The sequence below is a fragment of the Ochotona curzoniae genome, unplaced genomic scaffold, assembly GCF_017591425.1.
Source record: "Ochotona curzoniae isolate NIBS_2020 unplaced genomic scaffold, NIBS_Ocur_1.0 contig_908, whole genome shotgun sequence".
Classification (NCBI taxonomy): domain Eukaryota; kingdom Metazoa; phylum Chordata; class Mammalia; order Lagomorpha; family Ochotonidae; genus Ochotona; species Ochotona curzoniae.
Genome location: NW_024466607.1, coordinates 13,625,248 through 13,646,059, shown reverse-complemented (window position 1 = coordinate 13,646,059; position 20,812 = coordinate 13,625,248). Strand labels below are relative to the sequence as shown.

Below are 20,812 nucleotides of genomic sequence, written 5' to 3'. Positions count from 1 at the left end.
GTGTCCTGGGGTGGTACAAGTGAAACCACTGTGTTGGGGTAGAGCAGGGTGACAGGCTCTGCCCTGTAGCTGGTTTTTGCAAGTCATGTTAGGGGATGGTCTGCATTTTCATGTAGGCTGTTGACTCTTCGTCTTGATAATCTGCGTCTTCCAGCTCCGGACCTCTCTAGGGAAAGGACGAGCATTTCTTCGCTACTCCTTGGTGCACCAGAGGTTGGCAGATACCTTGCAGCAGTGCTTCATGAACACCAAAGTGACAAGGTAAACACGTAATGCTGCTGGGTTGAGTCCTATGCCACCAGGAAGCCATGTCAAGTCCCTCCTTAACACCAGTAACACCTGTGGTGTCAGCACAGTGTGTCCTTAGCTTCCTGCCATGGCCTTTGACACACAGGGTGGGTAGCTGGTGCTGATGGACAGGTTGCAGCATTGGGCTCTTCCAGAATCATCCTAGGGTGTTCAACACCACTGAACCAGGGATGAAATAGCCAAGGTATGGCTTACCAGGCCTAGGCTCCTGGAGACTGCAGTGTACAGCAGGATAAACCAGCTGTGAGTGCTCAGTCAGGGTCATCTGCCCACTCACCTCTGTGTTGTTGGTACAGAGGTTTGGCAGGGATCGGAGTGCAGAGGAGAGTGGGTGTCAGATGCAGAGCTGCACATCAGAGTGCTCTCGCAGGAGTGGACAAACATTTGACTGCCCAGGGCTGGTGGATATTCGTAACATCGCTTGTGGACCATACAAAATGACCAACTCGAAAATTAGCCTGCCACAAATTGACTGACTTTTCCAAGTTGACATGTTTTATGTTTTTCTGCAGTGACTGGTACTATGCCAGAAGCCCTTTTCTGAAGCCAAAGCTGAGCTCGGACATCGTGGGCCAACTCTATGAGCTAACCGAAGTTCAGTTTGACCTAGCATCGAGGGGCTACGACTTGGATGCTGCCTGGCCAACATTTGCCAGGTATCTTAAGGAATCCATTGATTTAAAAGTCAGAGAGAGAAAGAGAGAGATTTGAAATTTTTGCTTGCTCAGTTACAAACAGCTGTGCAGCTCTTAGGCTGCGATTTTTTGCAGATTTGGCTTAAGATAACATCTGAGGGCTACAGTTCAAAACCAGACAGTTGGTCAGAAGGTATGAGTCTGTGGGTGTGCATGTTGTTGTAAGACTCAAGGTTTGAAAGCGTTCTAAGGTACTTGCTGGTCCTTTTGGAAGTACGGGAGGGGCCTGTGGGCTTTGCCCCATTGTGGTTCCTGCAGTTATTCAAGAGGCCTTCCAGGTAGCACAAAAGGGCACAAACCCACTATGGCTCAACCCTGGAAAGGTTGCTGTCTTTTTGTTTCTTCTTTTTGCTGTGTGGAGCAATCTAGCCAGCCATGGTTACCTTACCAACAGTGTGGCCTCATATACCATCATACAGCACTCTGTTCCTGTAGGGCAAGGCTGAGTGAACAGGCTCAGAGTGGAGGGACTTGCCCAGGGTTACAGCTGGTGGGATGCAAGTGGTTAAGCTCAAGGCTAGTATTCTTAAAAAAAAAAAAAAAAAAAAAAAGATTGATTTATTTTTGTTGGAAAGTCAGATGTACAGAGAGGAAGAGAGGTAGTGAGGAAGGTCGTCCATCTGCTGATTCACTCCCCAAGTGACCGCAACAGCCAGAGCTGAGCCAATCTGAAGCCAGGAGCCTCTTCCAGGTCTCTCATGCCAGTGCAGGGTCCCAAGGGTTTGGGCTGTTCTTGACTGCTTTCCCAGGCCACAAGCAGGGAGCTGGATAGAAAACGGGGCTGCTGGGATTAGAACTGGAGCCTATATGGGATCACAGTGCATGCAAGACAAGGACTTTAGCTGCTAGGCCCACGGCCAGTATTTTTTAGAAAAAGAAAAGGTTTTTGAAAGGTAGAGAGAAAGCCAGAGTCAGATAGAGATCTTCCCTCTGCTGCGACAGCTGGGGCTGGGTGGGGCCAAAGTCGGAGCCCGGAATGCAGTCTAGGCCTCCCAGGCTGGTGCTGGGGACTCATCGCTGCTGCCTCCGAGGTAGACAGGCTGTGCGGAAAGTCAAGCTGAGACTTAGACCTGGCACTCCACGATGAGATGTGCGCATCCCAAGTGGTGTCTCAACTGCTTCATCCAACACCCAAGTCTGGCATTCTGTGCGTTTCATTGTTCTCTGTTTATACAGTAACTGTACCACCTATACCACAGCACCCACCCTGAGGTCGACATTTGGCAAAATATAGACTGGTTGTTTTGTAAACTCTTCTTTGGCTTTAGTTGGCATTTCTTCACTCTTGGAGTTTAATTAAAATCAAAACAGGGACATATCAAACAAACAAAACAACAAAATATTTTTCTGACTATCACTTTTTGAGTCAAAGCATCCCCCAAACATTGGAGATCCAGCTTATTCCTAAGACATCAGCCATCACAATAGGTTTTCACTCTTTGAACTATTCGCATTTTGTAGCAGAAAACAGAACAAAGTCCCACATATTCCTTCCTCTGTTCTTCCTACAGTGTGTTCACAGACAGGGACATTCAGAGTTTCAAAGAAAAACAGCTTTCTTTCTTAGCCTGGGATCTGATCACTTAACAAGAGAGTTCAGGGCATCAGATCCAAGCGGAAATTCCCAGGACTTCTTTATTTATCTTCCTATGAGGGGATGGATGCATTCGTCTATGACGAGTGTCTCTGTCCTGGGGTTCCAGTGCCAGCCCGTGACCCCAGGAGACACAGGTGGCAAGGAGGGTGAATGAGAAAGCACAGGGCTGTCTACAGCCATACCACCCTGAACACACCCGATCTCGTCTGATCTTGGAAGCTAAGCAGGGTCGGGCCTAGTTAGTACTTGGATGGGAGAAAGCGCAGGGCAAGAACAAGGAATGGGTAGGCTTCCTGAACACCCCATCACAAGGCAGAATGGTCCAGTTTCACAAACGACAGACAGCAGACACACACACCTGAACTAGAGGAGGAAGGAGAAAAGTGGAGAATGGACTGGGGACATGGGATGGGACACAAAACAGCAGACTGGCCTGTCGACACTTCCCACCTTCCTAACACTGGAAGGCATTTAATTAAAAAGTTGCTGTTCAAAATTGTACTGAAAATATATTTAAAAATAGGTCTGTAGTATCTTAAAAATGAAAGGTTACCCCTCAAACGGGGGGGTAAGGTAACAGGTTTTATCAGATACCAACACTTGAGGTATCTTAGAAGTGGATTTGAAAAGTGGACTGTCAGAGAAGGAAAGAGAAGAAAGGGGAATCCAGAATAAAACAGGAAAGACAAGAAAACCGGGAGGAACACATTTTGAAGACCAGTCTCATCTACTCCAGCTGCCAAACAGAGCAGACCCACCAAGGGGAAGAACTCTTGTCTGTGAGCACCCAAGAGTTGGCTTTAAACTTGCCCGTATTATGAACAGCCAGCCAAGACATGTGACACAGTGCTCATGGGCCCTAAAGCAGCACCCACGGAGACTGGGCCCATCGACCACCCTGCGCTCTCCCAGGGACATCATTTGGTGTTACCTGGCATGGTACTACCAGCAGGCCTTATCCAGCAGAGGTGGCTGATGTGACTCCTTGTTTGGGATGGACCTGCTCCAGAAGTGTCATCAGCCTTTTTCTTATAAACCTCGCACCTGGTGTTCATTGAGAGTTCCTGCCTGACTCAGTTGTTGCCATCATGGTGACCAGGGTGGTTTACTAACATTATCAGCCCTCCAAGAGGAGCAGGTGGCATTCTACTCTAAAGATCTTTGCTCCTTCAGCTGTGTGTTCACCTATGTCAATAATGACTCATCAATGTTTGTTTTATTCATTGTCATTTATTTTGAACCTTAGGTTGTCCCAGTATTTGTGCAGTAAAGATAGTTCCTGGAAAACGTTTTTCTCTGAAACTATTCTAGTATTTATTTATTTGAGAGAGAGAGAGAGATTGATCTCTGGCCCACTGGGTTACTCTCCAAATGCCTTAAATAACCAAGACTGGCCTGGCAAAAAGAAGGATCCTGGAACTCAATCCAGGATGTCTCACATGAGTGACAGGAACTCAACTCCTTGAGCTATCAGATTTGGCTTCTGGGGTCTGCATTAGCAGGAAGCTGGAGTCAGGAGCCATAGCTGGGCACCAAGCTCAGACACTCTGCTATGAGACGTGGGTATCTTAACTTCTAGGCCGAATGCTCATCCCTGATATTAAAAAAAAAAAAAAAGAAAGAAAGAAAAAGAAAAGAAAAGCTAGGTCCAGCCAAAGTCCCAGCCAACTGCCTCCCCATACCCTTTTACCCTCCAGCAACAATCGTCCCTATACTTAATGCATATCATGCCCAGATGTTTTTTTGTTTCTGCCACATGTATACTCTAAATATGTGATAGTTTTACTTTGCATGTTCTTTTGTAAACTGACATGCATGGACTCATGAGCTTGTTATCCTTTTGCAACTTTTCTCATTCTGCACTGTAAGTTTGCTAAGTGGAGGTCTGTGCGTGTAGAGCTGGGGTCAATAAGCCCCTGCCCACAGGCTCCCTGGAACACATCCTTACATGTTTACATGGTGTCACAGCTGCTTTTATGCCATGTGATAGACACCACATAGCCCACAAACCCTAAATGCTTACTGTCTGCTTCTTCACAAAACAAAGGCCGCCAGGCTTCGGTGGAGAATTTTCTGCTGTGTAAGTAAACCAGAGTCTGTCTCTCTGGTGACAGTCAGGCTCATTCCATTATTTCCACACTTACAGTGCTGCCAAGAGTACGCCCCCACTGATTCCTATACATATACACAGCCATCTGTCTGATAGACATAGCAGTTGGGCTGTGGAAGTGGGTGAGTTTGAACCTGCAGTAATGGAAAATGAAGGCCAAATGGACTTTGATCTGCAACGCTCCTACAGCAAGCTCCACCATCCTCCAGGCCTTCGTGCTTCTGGGCTGATGCTGCCCCATGAACTTCCTGCGCTTCTGTCAGTGTGGTTCCAGGAACTAGAGGGGGGACCTCTAGCCAGATCACAAATTGATGTAAACCAGTAACTCTGGCCTCCCTAACAAAGTGAGACCTTTTTTTCTTTCCCCAAAAACTGATTGTCATTTATTCCTCACTGGCAGACAGCTTGTGGTAAGCACCAAAAAACTCAAGGAGAATTTAGACCAAAAATTGAAAAATACACATGGATGTTTATGTAATGCCTTTGTTGGCAGTGTGGGAAAGGCCGGGATGTCTTTCCTGGAGCAGGGAAGTCGTTCAGCCTGTCACAGACCAGCGGGGATGTGGTCTTAGATGGAGACTGTTGGTGTTTGACCTGTGTGTATGTATGCCTGCCGAGTGACCCCCAAGGCCTGTGTGTGTGTGTGTGTGTGTGTGTGTGTGTGTGTGTGTGGTGTGCATACCAGTGCACGTTTCCCACTCTGAGTACAGGTGTGTATGTTTCATGGCCCTACAGGAGAACATTGGCCCCGGGCTCACCTGCATTCCTATGGAAACCCCCTAGCCGAAGCTCCAGCATGAGCAGCCTAGTGAGCAACTACCTGCAGGTAACACCAGGGCGGCAGTCCCTCTCCTGCTGGGGCTCCCCCGTTCACTAGGGCATGGCCTTGCCCCTACCCCCCATCCCTCAGCCACTCAGGACACCTGCTGTTCTGGCCAAGGGAGTCCAACTGAGCCCCTGGTTTTTGGAATCTTTAAGTTTTTACAGCCAGATAGAATATAGGCATTTTAAACACTCAATTCTTTTTGGAAAATGTTAGGATGTTTTGAAAAAAGTACCCGAGTGCTATGGTTAAAAGTGACAGAGCTAAATCCTGACTGTCACCTACCCTGTGTGACCAAGAACAAGTTACCTGAGCATGTGGGAGCCTCAGGCCTCCCACCCAGGAGCTGGGAATGATGAGTTTCCCAGCTCCTTGCTGAGGAGCCATGTGCACAGTGCTTCTGCACTCAGTTTAGACAATAAAGGAATGTTAGTGGTGTGGCGGTAGTTGGTATATGCTTTCATGAAATTTAAGGAACATTGAAAGGAAAGCAGTAATCTTATTCACCCTAGCTTGTGCTTTAGTCATTCCAGAACCATAGGTCTGTACCATGGATGACCATTGGCTTAAATAGAAGTGAATTTCTCTAAGAAGTTCCTGTCAGTGTACAGAGCTGATGAAGGCCAAATGGGCACCTGCACCTCAGTGGAGCTCACCCCACAGCCTCGTGGCTCAGGAGTGTGGCCCAAGCTTTGAGCAGTGGGGTTCTAATGCAGGAAGAGCTCTCTGGCCTCACCGTAGCTCAGGTCAGTCTTCTGTTCTTAGGCAATGCCAAAGCTTCCCCTAGTAGCCACACTGCTTTGTCCCAAAGCCCCTGTCTTCTGTGCCTCTCCCCAGAACCAGGAGATGGCCTCCAGCTTGGATCTGAACAGCACCATGAACAACGAGGGCCTGGAGGGCTTTGACGAGATGCGGCTGGAGCTGGACCAGCTGGAGGTGCGAGAGAAGCAGCTGCAGGAACGCATGCAGCAGCTGGACCAGGAGAACCAGGAGCTGCGGGCAACTGTTAACCTGCAGGGTGAACAACTGAAGATAGAGCGGGACAGGTGCCGCTCAGCAGCCGAGGACAACGTCCACCTCGCAGGCCTGGTGGCCGAGCTCCAGAAGCACTGGCAGGCCACCGAGGCCACCCAGAGCACCATGAAGGAGCTGCAGACATGCCTGCAGGCGCTGGAGCTGAGCACGGCTGCAAAGGAAGAGGACTACCACACAGCCCTGCAGCGGCTGGAGGCCATGCTGCTGCCCTTGGCACAGAAGCTTGAGGCTGCACAGAACTCCCTGAGCTGGAAGAACCAGCTGCTGGCCAGTGTCCCAGACCGCCTGGCCATGGCTGAGCAGAAGACAGAAGCCACAGTGGACACAAAGCAGCAGCAAGAGCCTGTTCCTAGCAACTCAGCCCTGATAATCCAAGAGCTGGAGGAGAAGCTTCGAGTTCTGGAAGGTGAGAGCAGCAAGGTCCAGGAGCTCAACAGGCAGCAGTCGGCCCAGCTGGAGCAACTGACCAGGGAGCTGCAGCTGAAGGAGGAGGCCCAGGCCAAGCTGGAGTGCCTGGCAAAGGAGCTGGCCCCGCTCCAAGAGGAGCTGAGTGCCAAGGGCCAGGAGGCAGCGCAGCTCCAGCATGAGCTACAGGCATCTGCAGCCCGAGTGAGCTCCCTGCAGAAGGAGCTGGCACAGGTGAGGCAGGAGGAGCAACAGCATCAAGAGGAGAAGGAGCTGCTGGAGCAGGAGGCAAGGTCTCTGGGCCGGCAGCTGCAGCTTCTAGAGACGAGGCTGACCCAGGTGAGCCTGCATGTGAGCGACCTAGAAGAGCAGAGGAAGCAGCTCATCCAGGACAAAGACCACCTCGTCCAAAAGGTTGGGACACTAGAGCAGCACATGGGACCACATGGGACCCTGACCCAGGCAGAGCTGCTGGACAGTGGCAAGGAACAAAGGGGCGACCAGAAGGAGGAGTTGTGGCAGGCCAACCATGAGCTAAACAAGGAACTGCAGGACGTGCTGGGGCGCAATCAGCTCCTGGAGGACAAGCTGCAGGCCCTGCAGGCTGATTACCAAGCACTGCAGCAGCAGGAGGCTGCCATCCACGGCTCCCTGGCCTCCTTGGAGGCCAAGCAGGCCAGCATCCAGCACATGGGGGACCAGATGGGGACAAGTCTGCTGGCTGTCAATAAGGTTATGGAGACCCAGGTGGCAGACAAGGACGTCGCCCTGCAGAGCAAGGAGGACAAGTGCCACCAGCTGCAGGAGAAGGTGGCACAGTGCCAGCAGCTGGCAGAGGATCGGGAGGAGGAGCTCAGAGCTCTGGAAAGTCAGTGCCACCAACAAACCCAGGTGATCCAGGCCTTCCAGGCAGAGAAAGACCAACAAGGACTTGGCCCACCCCATGACAATGCAGCCCGTGAACTGGCAGCCCAGCTGGCCCTGTCACAGGTGCAGCTGGAAATCCATCAGGCAGAGGCCCAGCGGCTCCAGGCTGAGGTGGTGGACCTCCAGGCCAAGGTGCGGACAGCCCTGGACGAACGGGACAAGGTGCAGAGCCAGCTGAGTGTGGCCGAGGCAGTCCTTGCAGAGCACAAGACCCTGGTGCAGCAGCTGAAGGAGCAAAACGAAGCCCTCAACAGGGCCCACATCCAGGAGCTACTGCAGTGTGCAGAGCGGGAGAGCATGCTGCAGAAGGAGAGGGCCCACATGGCCCAGCAGAGGGACGAGCTGGTCCAGGCCAAGTGCAGCTCCGAGGAAGCCCAGCTGCAGCACGCTGAGCTGCAGGAGCAGCTGCACCGGGCCAACACGGACACAGCGGAGCTCGGCATCCAGGTGTGCGCACTGACCGCCGAGAAGGAGCGGATGGAGGGGGCACTGGCACGTGCCACCCAGGAGCTCCTGGACACCAAAGAGGTGGCTTCAAGGGAGCGAGAGGACCTGGAGAGCCAAGTGGCAGGGCTGCAGCGAGAAAAGGAGAGCTTGCAGGAGAGGCTGAGAACAGCTGAGGAAGCAGCCGGCTCCCTGTCTAGCCTGCAGGCCCAGCTGGCCCAGGCTGAGCAGAGGGCCCAGCACCTCCAGGAGACTGCACAGCAGGAACGTGACGCCCTCAAGTTCCAGCTGAGCGCTGAAATCATGGACTACCAGAACAGGCTGAAGGTAAGCCTGCTTCAGCCTTCAGCCTCTATGCCTCTCCTTGGGGTGGGTTTGGTAGGCCCATAAGAAATTCCTGCAGCCACAAGATAGCTGGGAGCCTGAGGTTGTACAGGCCTGCCCCTACAGTCCTGCCCTGCCAGCACAGCTCCCCTGAATATCCTTCTGAAGATGGCGTTCAAGACCTGACACCTGAGTGGAGGAGGGAGGTGATGCCTTAGTCTGGAAGTCTCAACATGATGTCAGGACCTGGGGTGAAATTTGTAGCCCACACAATTGTTTTAATTGGGTAGTGGACACCTGAGGAGCTTATGAATTCTGTTTGGAGATTTCTTTTTGAAATCTCAGAAGATGTAAAAGCCTGTGGCCACATCCCTACATGACAGCAAGTCTGAGAGTGATGCCCACTTGAGGCACACAACCCCTGGTTCCTCAATGCACTCAGGTTCTGGCCGGCCCCTTGGTGCACAAAGACTGTCAGAGCCTAGAGGCTGCACTGGAGCATGCCAAGGGCTCACGGCTGCCCGAGTCCTCTCCCTGGCAAATCCCAGTGAATCTCTAGCCCCTCTGGGGCTGCCCCATGGCAGACACAGCATTTTTACAGCGCTCATGAGTCTACAAGGTCAACAGTTACCATGGTTACCATGTGTCTTTGGTCCTACATAAGAAAGTGTTCGGGTGGCAGAGAGTGAGGCTGTGGGCAGTTGGGACTGGGGCTTGCCTTCAGGTGCTGCCCCTGGCCCTCCACTCTTTGGCATGCCTATGACACCTTCCCTCCCCCACTCCCCAAGAAAGAAAAAGAAACCTCCTTGTGGTTCATGGACCACTTTTTTCCTACAGAGGCAAAACCACCATGTACTTTGTTACCAGCAAGCCTCAAGTTTGGTTGAAACTTCAAGTTTGTTGAAGAGTCCCAGAAAAAAAAAAAAAAGAGGGGCCCAAGAAGTCTCAGAGTTGAACCCCCACTTTGCTAGCCCCTTTCTTGTGCCCTCCAGGTGGCCAGCGAGGAGTGCAAGAGCCTCAGGGACCAGCTTGAGGAACGAAGCCAGCAGCTGCAGGACGCTGAGGAGGCTGTGAGCAAGCTGAAGGTAGGCCCTGCCCTGGTGTGCACTTATTGGGGTCGTGGTCTGGTTGTCCTGGGCCACTCATGAGAATGTCCGGAAAGGCGTACAGTTGCCGGCTAGAAAGTCGTCAGTTCACCTTTGTTAAGTTTGTCATGACTCCTCCCACTCACTGGATTCCTAGCTGAAGCTGCCCATGGCAGACAGGATGTAGGTGACCCGACTCTGTCATTTCCATTAGTGACCTGGGTGTGTGTGGGAGCAGGGATGATACAGCACCATCCTCAGGATTCTGGTTCTTGCCCCACCCCCTCCAACCATCACAACCAGTTAGGATTAATGCTTAGACATATGCCACACCCCCCAAATATGGAACAGAAGTTCTTGGTCTCTTGGATTTGAATGAGCCCTCGCTGTGGAAGTGACCCAACCCATGGGGTGGATAAACTCACTGTCACCTGACAGCATTTTGAGGTGGCTGCCACACACTGAGTCTGCTACTGATACCCTGTCCCAGGCCTCTCAAACAGACCTGGGAGAGAAGCTGAGCTGTACCAACACCCGCCTGTCAGAGTACCAGGCTGCCATGCTGAAGAAGGACAAGGAGGAGGCCACCCTGCGAGAAAACTTGGAGAGGTCGGTCACCAGGTTCCTTGCACAGCCCTCGGATAGCCAGGGGAGAGGGGTGTGGTTGGTGCAGCTGTTTGGAAAGCCAGTGCTTCCCGGGAGGACAAGCAAAGCCATGGTGGACTCAGTGTCCATGCCACATGGGCCCTGGAGATGCTGGCCAGGTGCCCCCCCTCCTGGGGCAGCCAGAGCACCTTCCTCTCAGCTCGGTTCTCTCAGCTGCGGCAGGGCACACTTCAAGTTAAGGTGGAATGATGGACGGCAAGCCCTCAGCTCGTGTTCTGAGTGTGGCAGGCACCATTTCAGATTCTGCCCTCCGTTTGCCCTTTAATCCTCCCATCACTGCCATGGCACGTGACTAGGTGCCCTCGTTTCAGAAGGGAGCAGAGAGAGTTTGCCAAGAACAGCAGTCAGCTGATCTCCATGCAGACTCCCTGGGCCTGCCTGGCGCTGTGGGCAGCAAATTGTGCTGCCACCCATCTCGCCATGTTTTCTTTAACCTTGCAGTGTGAGTCCCACAGTGCCAGCCCGGGGCTGTCCTTCCAGCCTCCAGGAGCTTCCTCCCCTTGAGGCTATGGGCCACATGGGTTGGGAACCCAAGGGTGCCATCTGGTGATCCAGTGTGGATTTGACGTTCACTCACCTGAAGTGTGTCTCCCCTCACCCGAGCCTCCCAGTGTTTCCATCACAGAACATCCTGGCTCAGTTGTTGCAGTGCATTAGGTAGAGGCAACTCCTAATTTGGTGGCATTTTCGAAATGTTAACACCAGTAATTACTTGTGACATCTCCAGGCACTTGTTTTGGCTGTCCAAAGTGGCACAACCTGTGCTGCACAGTATTGGATTTTGTATGATCTCTTTTGTCTGTGTAGTCCGTGGGATCCTTTTGGTGGGCAGTGTCTAGTAGTTCATCCTCCAGACACCTGCAGAGTGGACATGAGAGAGCACTCTGTGTGATGGTACTCTGGCAGACATCCAGTTAGAGCGTCTGGCTTTGTAGAGCGTCCTTGGGAACCACTGCTTTAGGGAGATAGCCGAGCTGGAAGTGGAGTGGTGGGGTCAGGAAGACTGCGGGATTCAGCCTTGCCCTCTACTGTAGCTGGACAGCTGCAACGGCTGCCATGACCCCTGTGCCTGGTGGATGGGGTCCTACAGATGCCCAGGAACCCTCAGTCCTGTGGCCACCTCCAGGAAGCTTTGCCTGTCCTGACTCCTTCACCCTGCTCCTTCCCCAACACCGGACTGTGAACTTCCCCCACCAGGTTCTCCCCATAACCACAGTCCCTGGCCAAGAGCCACAGTGTGCAACTTGACTCGCTTGGGGCACTCCCAGCAATCCGGGTTCAACCTGCCCTCTCCAAGAGCCCCTTGGGTGTATTTGTGGGTGCATGAGGAGACTCTAAAAGGCGAGAGGAATACCTCCCCTGTGAGCAGATAGCGCCAAGAGCTCCCTAGCCATGGGAAAGGAGGCCTGTGAGGGCAGCCACATTAGCAGCCAGATGAGCCCAGAGGTCACGGCTCATCAAGAAAATCTGCCACTGCTCCTCAGGACCCAAAAGGAACTTGAAAAAGCCACCACAAAGTTCCAAGAATATTACAGCAGACTGTGCCAAGAGGTGACAAACCGGGAGAAAAACGACCAGAAGATGCTTGCCGACCTGGACGACCTGAACCGGACCAAGAAGTACCTCGAGGAGCGGCTGATCGAGCTGCTCAGGTGAGCGCCTGGCCAGGCCGGCATGCATGTTGCCCCTTGGTTTTTGTTTGCAGCTCTTATGCATAAGGGTTTCAACTTGTGGCCAGGCACTTCATCAGTAACACCATTTAAGGAAACTGACTCATTCCTTGATACCATTAAATAACTAGTCAGTTTCTGGATTTGTCTGTGTTATATATATATTTTCTAGAGTTCTAATTAGGATCTCAATGAGATTCACACGTTGTGATTGGTGTTCTGTTAGTCCTTTGGCCTCCCACTGCCTCTTGAACACATATTTGTTCAAGAGCGTAGAAGGCTCCAGGAGGGCAGGGTGTTGTGGGTCCCTGGACCTGGCTGTCTGCAGGCTGACTGCGCACAGTCCAGCATGGTGGCATTCGCTGGCCTCTGCCTCAGGTGGCCGTGATCTGAGCGACATGTGACCCATCTGTGCCAGTCCTTCCTCCAGGGTGCTGTCCCATGTGTGCTGCCGTTGTACTAGGACTGGCAAGAGACACTCCATGTCACTGGGGAAATCAGCAGTCAGCCTTTTGAAATACAGTCATGGTGGGTCTGGCATTCTCTTGGCTTCTATCTTCATCTTCACATGTGGCCTTACCCAGGGACAAGGATGCCCTCTGGCAGAAATCAGACGCCCTGGAGTTCCAGCAGAAGCTCAATGCCGAGGAGCGCTGGCTCGGGGACACAGAGGTCAACCACTGCCACGACTGCAAGCGCGAGTTCAGCTGGATGGTACGGCGTCACCACTGCAGGTCAGCAGGCAGGCCCAGCCCCGGACACGCAGCTCTGACCGAGGGACCCAGGGGCTGGTGGGCACTGTGGCCAACTGGTGGGAGTGAGCACATTGCTTCTGGCTCTAAGGGAAGCAGATAGTATCTGGGGGCGTGGTATCAGAAGACAGTGGCAGCCGTGTCAGTGTCATGACCATGCCTCAGCCCCAAGGGCATGGCAGCTAATGGCATTATTGGAACACAGCGAGTGCTGAGCCCAAGACTTCCCTACAGGAATGGAGGACCCTCCAAGCCATTGAAGTTCAGTTGGGGAGGGGGCAGACAGAGAAGAGGCTAGGGCAGGGGTTTGTGGGAAGCCCGTGCAGGCCCATGCACATCTGTGGTCTCTGACCTCAGCCCCTGGGAGAGTGATGCATGCTTGCAATTGTGACAGCCATGCACACTGTCCCTGGTGACCTGAGGAAATAGAACATTCTCCCCCTAAACTTCCCAGATGACTCCCAAGATGGGCCAATGGCCCCACCTTACAAGAGGGATAAGAGCCAGGTGGGACAGGAGCCATGCGTGCAACATTCAGTGCTCAGCGTGGAGCCCAGGTCTGGTGCTGAGCCGCTGACATGAGCCCCACAGTGCATCATCCTCAGAGCCCGCACTTGTTCTTTCTGCAGGGTATGTGGCCGTATCTTCTGTTACTACTGCTGCAACAACTATGTCCTGATCAAGCCCAATGGCAAGAAGGAACGCTGCTGTCGTGCCTGCTTCCGGAAGCTCAATGAAGGTCCTGGCTCGCCAGAAAGCACCAGTTCTGGCACTAGCCAAGGGGAGTCCAGCCCTGCACTGTCCCCAGTGCACACCGGGACACAGGCCGTAGGAGGCCAAGGTCAGGCTATTCTGACTACCCACTGAGTCCTTTCAGTACCACCCCACCCATTGTGTCTGTCGCATCCAATTATCTCTAACATACTTAATTCAGTGTTTAACCAACAAGAAGTTACCGTGGCACTGAAACTGTAGTACCAGCACTCTGGGATATTCCTCTGAAGTCATGAGGATTGAAAGAGAATTGAATAAGCTTTCTCCTGATAGGGTTCACTGTGATTTAATGTGAAGTCTATGTACCTCTTCACCCACTCCACACTTTGGAAAATTGTGTTGACCACAACCTGAGCCCTAACCTTCTCCGTGTTTCCCAGAGTGGCCCAAGGCCAAGAGTTGTATCTGACGTCACCAGCTCGGTACTTGGAGCTCTCGTTCTCTCTCCCTGACCGATAATGGTGGGTTCTCCTACGTGTCTTTCCCTTCTCCAGCAACAGAAGGGAAGAAGGTTTGTCTCCTACCAGACAAGCCCAGGCTGTAAGCTGGCAACTAGAGGTAGCACCCATGCAAGGCAGAGCTGAGCTGGAGTGTAGACACACACTTCATCTCCTGGGTGCAGGCTCCTCTGCCATCTGCACTTGGCCTCTGGATGCCAGCCAGCCTTTAGAGACACCATCAGTTCTGTATCTTCTCCACCTCTTTTGCCCATTTATAAAAAAAGAAAAAAAAAATGTTGTGATTGAATTTTGAGAGTCCTCTATTGAGTCCAAATACAAGTTCTTTACAGAGATGCATTTTATAAACGTTTCTTCCCAACCTGTAGCTTGTCTTTTTCTTTGGAAGAACAGAGGTGTCTTTGATAAAGCAGAGTTTATCATTTTGATGAAGTTCAGTATATCAGTTATTTTTCTTTTGGTGTCATATCTAGCTTTGGTTAATCTTATAACTCAAAGATTTTATTTTCTCCTAGACACTTTATAGTCCTAGGTTATATTAAGTGTATGATTTGCTCCCCTCTCCATATGTAGTTGTGACTCCCAGATCCATTAATCTCTCCAAAATCCTCATTTTTGCACCGTTGTTGAGAATCAGTTGGCCTTCTATGTGTGTGTCTATACCTGGACTCTCTGTTCCATTCCCTTTGTGCCTATTCTTTCACTAACACTATACTGTTACAGTCACCATGTTTTACAAGCATGTTGAAATCAGGAAGAAACCACTGATTTTATCTTCTATCAAAGTATTAACTATTCTAAGTCCTTTGCTTTCCCATATAAATCTTAGAATCATTATGTCATTTCCTACCAAAAACTCCATGTGAACTTTTCATGACATTACAACGAATCTCTAGATGCGTTTAAGGAGTATTGGCCTTGTAAATAAAATCGATTCTTTCCATCCATGAACATGGGATAGCTTTCCACTTATTTAGGGTTTCTCTGATTTCTCTCAGTGGACATATTTTTGCATCCTTGTCACCACTTTCCTGGCCCCCTGCCAGCCCCAGAAAGCAGGTTTAGGAGTGTGGCTGAGTGTGTGGGAGTAAACCACTCCCTGGTCCCCTTTTCGGCCCTATGGCATAAGCCCTCCCTTACACAGGCTGGAGGCAGGAGGAGGACAGTCCCTGTAGAGCAGAGAGCATCCCAGTAGTAGTCGTGTGGCAGGGCAGTTGCCGTGTAGGATCTTCCCGCGTATGTTGCAGCGACAGCAGACTGGCACGGTGCCAGAGTGCTGAGACAGATTGGTTTTGTTTCTGATGTTTCCTGTCTGCTCATTGTTTTCTTTGTTTCTCTCTCTTTTCTATTTTCCTTTGCCTCAGATCTGCCCTCACATTTTCCATGACATATGCAAGAGACCATGTGTGGGTGGCTGGTACGGCAGCGTCCCTACAGTGGCCTTCCTATTGAGTAGCCTGTGCGGTCAAGCACAAGACCCCTGGTTGGGAGCCCGGGGCCTGCTGCAGCCTTGCAGCCTTGAGCAGGAGGACTGTAGCAATGGACTGGGGGGATGGCAGGTTGGACAGAAGCTGTCTGTCAGCCCCACCTGTGGCCCAGTGACATGGAAAGGATGTTTGCACTCTCGTTAGTATCTTCCCTGAAAAGGTTCAGTCATTTTTTTCCTTCTGAGTAGAGAACCTGAGACCATCACTGTAGAGTCTGCAGCCTCTGTAAGCCTCTGCCTTTGCATTCCGTTTCATCTATGGTCCCTCCTCTGATCATCTGCAATGTCCCAACAGCCAATCCTGTCACGTCTGGACAGAGAAGCTGTCAACTGAGTGACCCCTGAGCTCGCCCCACACACTGCACTCCTGACCCCTCTTCCTCTACCCCCTCCTGCTCTTCCACATACCAGTAGTGTCCCTGCTCTCTGATCTGCCTCTGCCCCCCACCCCAGGAGCCAGCACTGACTGCCAGCCTCCAGATGATGCTGTGTTCGACATCATCACGGATGAGGAGCTGTGCCAAATCCAGGAGTCCGGCTCATCTTTGCCCGAAACGCCCACTGAAATGGATTCTCTTGACCCCAGTGTGGCTGAACAGTGAGTAGCTGTCACCCCCATTCCCTGTGTGCCCACTGCAAGCCTGACTATGTGCTTCCTCATTGGAAAACCAGCAAAGTGAGAAGTCGGAGCAGGACTAGCTGTCTTGCTAAGAGAGGAAGGATGCCTTAGCAACAGCGCTCACTCGGGGTGGAGGAGCCCTGGAAAAGCCCTGTGTGGGGGGCAGGGTTTGTTTCGGTCTGTATCAGAGGGATTCTGAGGAGTGACCACAGTCCGCCAGTTTGAGCAGTCTTCAGGAAGGCCTGTGTATCTTGACCTGGGCGTTGGTGCTGGTTTACTCGACTTCACAGCCTGGGTGCCCTCAATCATAATGATGATCTCCTCACAGCTCAGGAGGCCAGGGCCAGGGTGCTCTCAGGGTCGCCACCCCACCATGTGTGTCTCAAGCATCTCCCTATATGTCCCAATCTTGTTCGATAAGGTACAATTCCCAAGGGGCCTCATTTTATTTCCATCTCTCCCTTAAAGGCCTCATCTCCCAGTTCGGGCACAGTTCGAGGTCCTAGAAGCTGGGAACTCACAACAACCTGTGAGTTGGGGGCAAGGGCACACAGTTCAGCCCGTGACAGCACCCCTTTGCCTGTGTCTTTGGCTGTTGCTCAGAGCAGCATGCTGCACCTGAAGGATCATGCTCCTAGACCCCCAGGCTCCTGCTCCTGCCCACCATACCACCTACCTACCATCAGGGGAGGAGGACAACATGGGACTGAGGCTATTGGAGCAGAACACACCCTGAGCTAGGCTTGTAAGCCCTGAGAAAGCTGTAGAGGGGCCAGTTCCCAGAAGGGAAGGAAAGGGAAGTGAGGAGAGGCAAAGTCAGTTCCTATTTTGGAGGTATTGTTCAGGCATGGTAATGGTGCGGTGGGGAGGGCAGTTGTCTTGGGTGGACACCTTCATTCCACAGACCTTGAGCTGGTGGTTCACCCACTAAAGTTACACAGCTCCAACAGGAACAAATCTAGAGGTGAGTCTGGTCCCCTCCATCCTAGGGAACCCAGGTGACTTGCCACCCCCAAGCCTGCCCTGTGCTCCATTGCTGGTGCCCTGAACTGCTCCTGACCAGTGGCCTGGGCCCACTGGACCTTCCTGGCTGCTGGGAGAAGGCTGTAGGCCCCAGAGGGACAGGAGCATTGGCCACTTGGGCATCCTTCAGTGCCCGTCCTCCCTCACCTTCCATTTTCCTGTAAGGTTTACAAGGAGAGTTGTGCCAAAGTTCTTCCTTTTTATTTGTTTTATTTATTTATAAGGAAAATGATAAAATTGAGAGAGAGCTTTCATCTGCTGGTTCACTCTCCAAAGGCCTGTGGTGGGAGTGGGACCAGGAGCTCCAACAATTTCTCCCATTTACATGGCAGGAACTCAAGCAGTTGAACCTTCAACTGCTGTGCTACCAAACACCCTCCATAAGAGCCAGTTTTTCAGAATGTGAAAGAAGCTGTACAGAGTTCTACCTTATTAAAGCATCACCTGTTTGGGCTGGGGACCCATAAGAACAGGCAGTTCTCACTGCTGGTGTTCAGCTTGATGCAGTCTCTATAGCTTCCTAGGGTCCAGCCTTTCCTCCCGGGAGGGTCTTGTTGGGTGCTGCCGCTGACTCATGGCAGTGACTTCTCCCTTCCTCTCCTCCTGCCTAGAGTCCTGAGGCGGGCTAGGGCTGAGCTGTCCTGCTGATCTGCAGAATTTCTGCCTCCTGGGAGGAGGTGTGCCTATTCTCCCTGGGCGGTCAATGAGGTTTCAGGCTTACCATTTCTGTCCCCTGAAGAGAGAGTGACCAACCTAGCCATGCTGTGGCCTCCTGGAGCTTCGTCACTGAACCTGAGACAGGCCCTTCCCACTCATTCTGTCATGGGCCTTTCCCTTTTTTTCTGGTACTTCTCCCTCTGCAGCCCTCCCTGGCCCTGTCAGCCTGGCATGTTCTCCCCAAACCCGCTTCCACCAGGTGCCCAGGCCTGCTCCACTCTATTATCCTGCCTCCCTTACCTGGCAGGCCATGTGGGGAGGTGACAGAGTGAGCAGGACCAGGAGCCCAGGGTTCTGGATTGGCATATGTGGCGTGGGGGTGCCTTGTCACCTCCTGTAACCTGCTTGAGAAGGTAGCTCCCTCCAACCCTTCTGCCCTCACCCCTCCCCTTCCCCTTTCCCAGTAGGAACAAAAACAGAAGGTGCTCTGACTGCTGACAAATATATGCGTTTGGGTCTTGGGAAATCAGGAACTGCTCCAGAGAAAGGAAACTGGCCCTGGCCTCTGAGGCGGATCTGGGACTGCCTGATGGCAACGTGGGTTGCCACACTTCACCTGGAAGGATTAGCACCCCATCTTCAGACACCCCTTTATCTGTTACCTTGGCTTAAACCCAACCGTACCCAGTAGCTTTTGCTTGCAGTCTTTTTCTGTGTTAACCAAACGCAGAAAACTAAGGAGTTTAGAAAAGCAGAAGTAGAGGCTGAGAGGATGAAGAGGGGACAAAGGGGCCTGGAATTGAGCCAGGAAAGAAAGTTCAGGACAGAAGTAAGCCCCTGCACAGCTGGCACTGATCCAAGAGGGGTAGATGCTGTTGGCGGTGGTGCTGTGGAGGGCAGTGCCAGCAGAGCACCTGCACAGCCCAGGGGCTTTTCCCTGTGACCTCACACAGCTCAGTATAGCCCTTCCAGGAGGACGGTGCTTGTCGAAGTCTTGACACACTGTCGTGAAGATCAGAACCAGCCATGGGGCTCATAGAACCTCTTGCCAGCCCAGGGAAGACTCTTCTCTTTTCTCTGAGCCAATGCCCCATTGCCTGGAACCTACCCATTCCCCCTGCTGCCAGGGTCCCACCTCTGCACACAGCCCGTGCATGGGGCCAAGGGAGCTGTCTTCTCCCTCCCTGACAGGCTGGGGCCTTGAGCCCCTTGGCCACTGCATGGCCTTCCCTTGATCATGGTTTCTTCAAGGCATGGCAGGCCCTTGGTGTCTGCCAGGTGCACAGGTTGTATACAATGAGGAGCTTGCAGTCCCAAGGGAATCATACTTGATTGGTCATACTTGATTGGTCACTACAGGCCCTGTGGTGCTGGACAGTGCTGCACTCTGAACTCAGACCCCACATAGGTCCAGCAGAGACCAGATCATCACCGCCAGCTGGGCTGGGAGACAGCTTACATGAGAGCTGCAGATGCGAGTACAGTAGAGCAAGTATAGTACTAAGTCAGGGGATGTGAGGCAGCACCATACCTGTCTGCTGCTGTGGGCCCAGCGCCATGCTCCCTGTAGCCATATCGCCATTTTGAAGGTATCTGGGTGGTGCTGAGTGAGTTTGAAGCTACCGCTCCTCACCCCCCCGACCATGCACACAGGTGGGTGCTTGCTCCAACAAGCTGTGCCGGAGTCCCCTCCAAGCAGCCAAGGCCTGGCATCCCAGAAGCAAAACAAGAACAGGATATGGTGATTATGGTTAATGCTAGAAAGCCACGTTGTGCTCGGGCTCACCCACAGTCTCTGGCTTCAGTTGAGTTCAGAGCTAGTGGGCACCATGTGGCCTGCCATTCGCATGACACCATGTGTGGGCAGAGAAGAAAGCAGTTTAGCAGGGCAGGAGCCCCAGCTCTGCCATGTGGGCTGTGGCAGGTTTTAGTCTGTGCACTGGCTTTCACATCTGACGGCCCCACACTCCTACAAAGCAGTGCAAATTCCCTGGGACCAGGAAAGTCATGGTGGGCCCAGCAGCTGACCTCCAAGGTTGCCCTGAGTGTGGCCAATGGAGCACACTGTCTGTGTCACCTACGCACCCAAAAGGGAGGGCTGTCATCAGCCAGTGGTGTGGGTGGTGACCTGGGGCCTTGGGGAAGCTGTCACTCTTGCCCAGAGGTACCCAGAGACAAGATGGGGGCAACTGAAGAGCCCCAAGGCCTCCTCCTGGCACCTCACACTGCTTCCTGTTCCGAGGTCACAGCTTAGTTTATTTCATTCCCAAGCGGCCTTCTGCCTCTAAGGCTGGGACATTGTCAGAGAAGCCAGGCAGTAGTGGCCCCAGATAAATGTGGAGGGGATGAGTGTGACAGAAGCCCCCTCGAGGCCAGGCAGAATGGAGTCAGTCAGCGTCAGCCCTGTCACCCTGTAGCAGGCAGATGCCATTGTTTGAGGAAGCCTGGAAGCTTTGGTGATCCCTGGGTCCTGAGCCCAACAAGACGAGGTCCCAGGGGGGTACATGCTGGCTCACTCATGGTGGGGGTGCCCAGGATTAGGGGCCCCATGCTCACCTGGCTTGGGGCACATGTGGCCTTCCGTGTCACTGTAGAAGGTGCTCAGCAAGCCCTCCCTCGCCTTACTGACCTGCAGGGCTGGCATAGAGGGCTCACATTTTGCTGTGCCATAACTGCCATTTTGGAGGCTCCATTATGCAGAGTGCCTGGTGCTCGGTATGCACATCTCAGGTCCTCCCCCACAGCAACCGTGAGAGGTGGGCACCACTTGGATCCATGTGACCCCAAAGAGAGAGGAAACAGCTGCTCAGAGCTCCAGAGCCTGGCCCCTGCAACTTCCCAGCTGGAGAGTAGCAGGGATCCCCTCCCAGTGTGGCCCACCCAACCCCCCAGACCATACCATTAAGCTTCTCTGGGCATTATGCTCGGCTCTTGTTGGTTGGTTCTCCCCAAG

The 20,812-nt window shown here is 52.6% G+C and overlaps 1 protein-coding gene across 1 annotated transcript in view; it reads left to right on the top strand.

Annotated features, from left to right (window-relative positions):
- FYCO1 (FYVE and coiled-coil domain autophagy adaptor 1) overlaps positions 1-20,812 on the top strand; it is a 62,629-nt gene that overhangs the window by 19,844 nt on the left and 21,973 nt on the right. The window contains exons 5-14 of the mRNA XM_040994344.1: positions 155-261; positions 822-965; positions 5,447-5,537; positions 6,372-8,672; positions 9,662-9,754; positions 10,245-10,363; positions 11,905-12,072; positions 12,675-12,824; positions 13,472-13,683; positions 16,014-16,158. Coding sequence (XP_040850278.1) covers positions 155-261; positions 822-965; positions 5,447-5,537; positions 6,372-8,672; positions 9,662-9,754; positions 10,245-10,363; positions 11,905-12,072; positions 12,675-12,824; positions 13,472-13,683; positions 16,014-16,158 — 3,530 coding nt within the window. The remainder of the gene's footprint in view (positions 1-154; positions 262-821; positions 966-5,446; positions 5,538-6,371; positions 8,673-9,661; positions 9,755-10,244; positions 10,364-11,904; positions 12,073-12,674; positions 12,825-13,471; positions 13,684-16,013; positions 16,159-20,812) is intronic.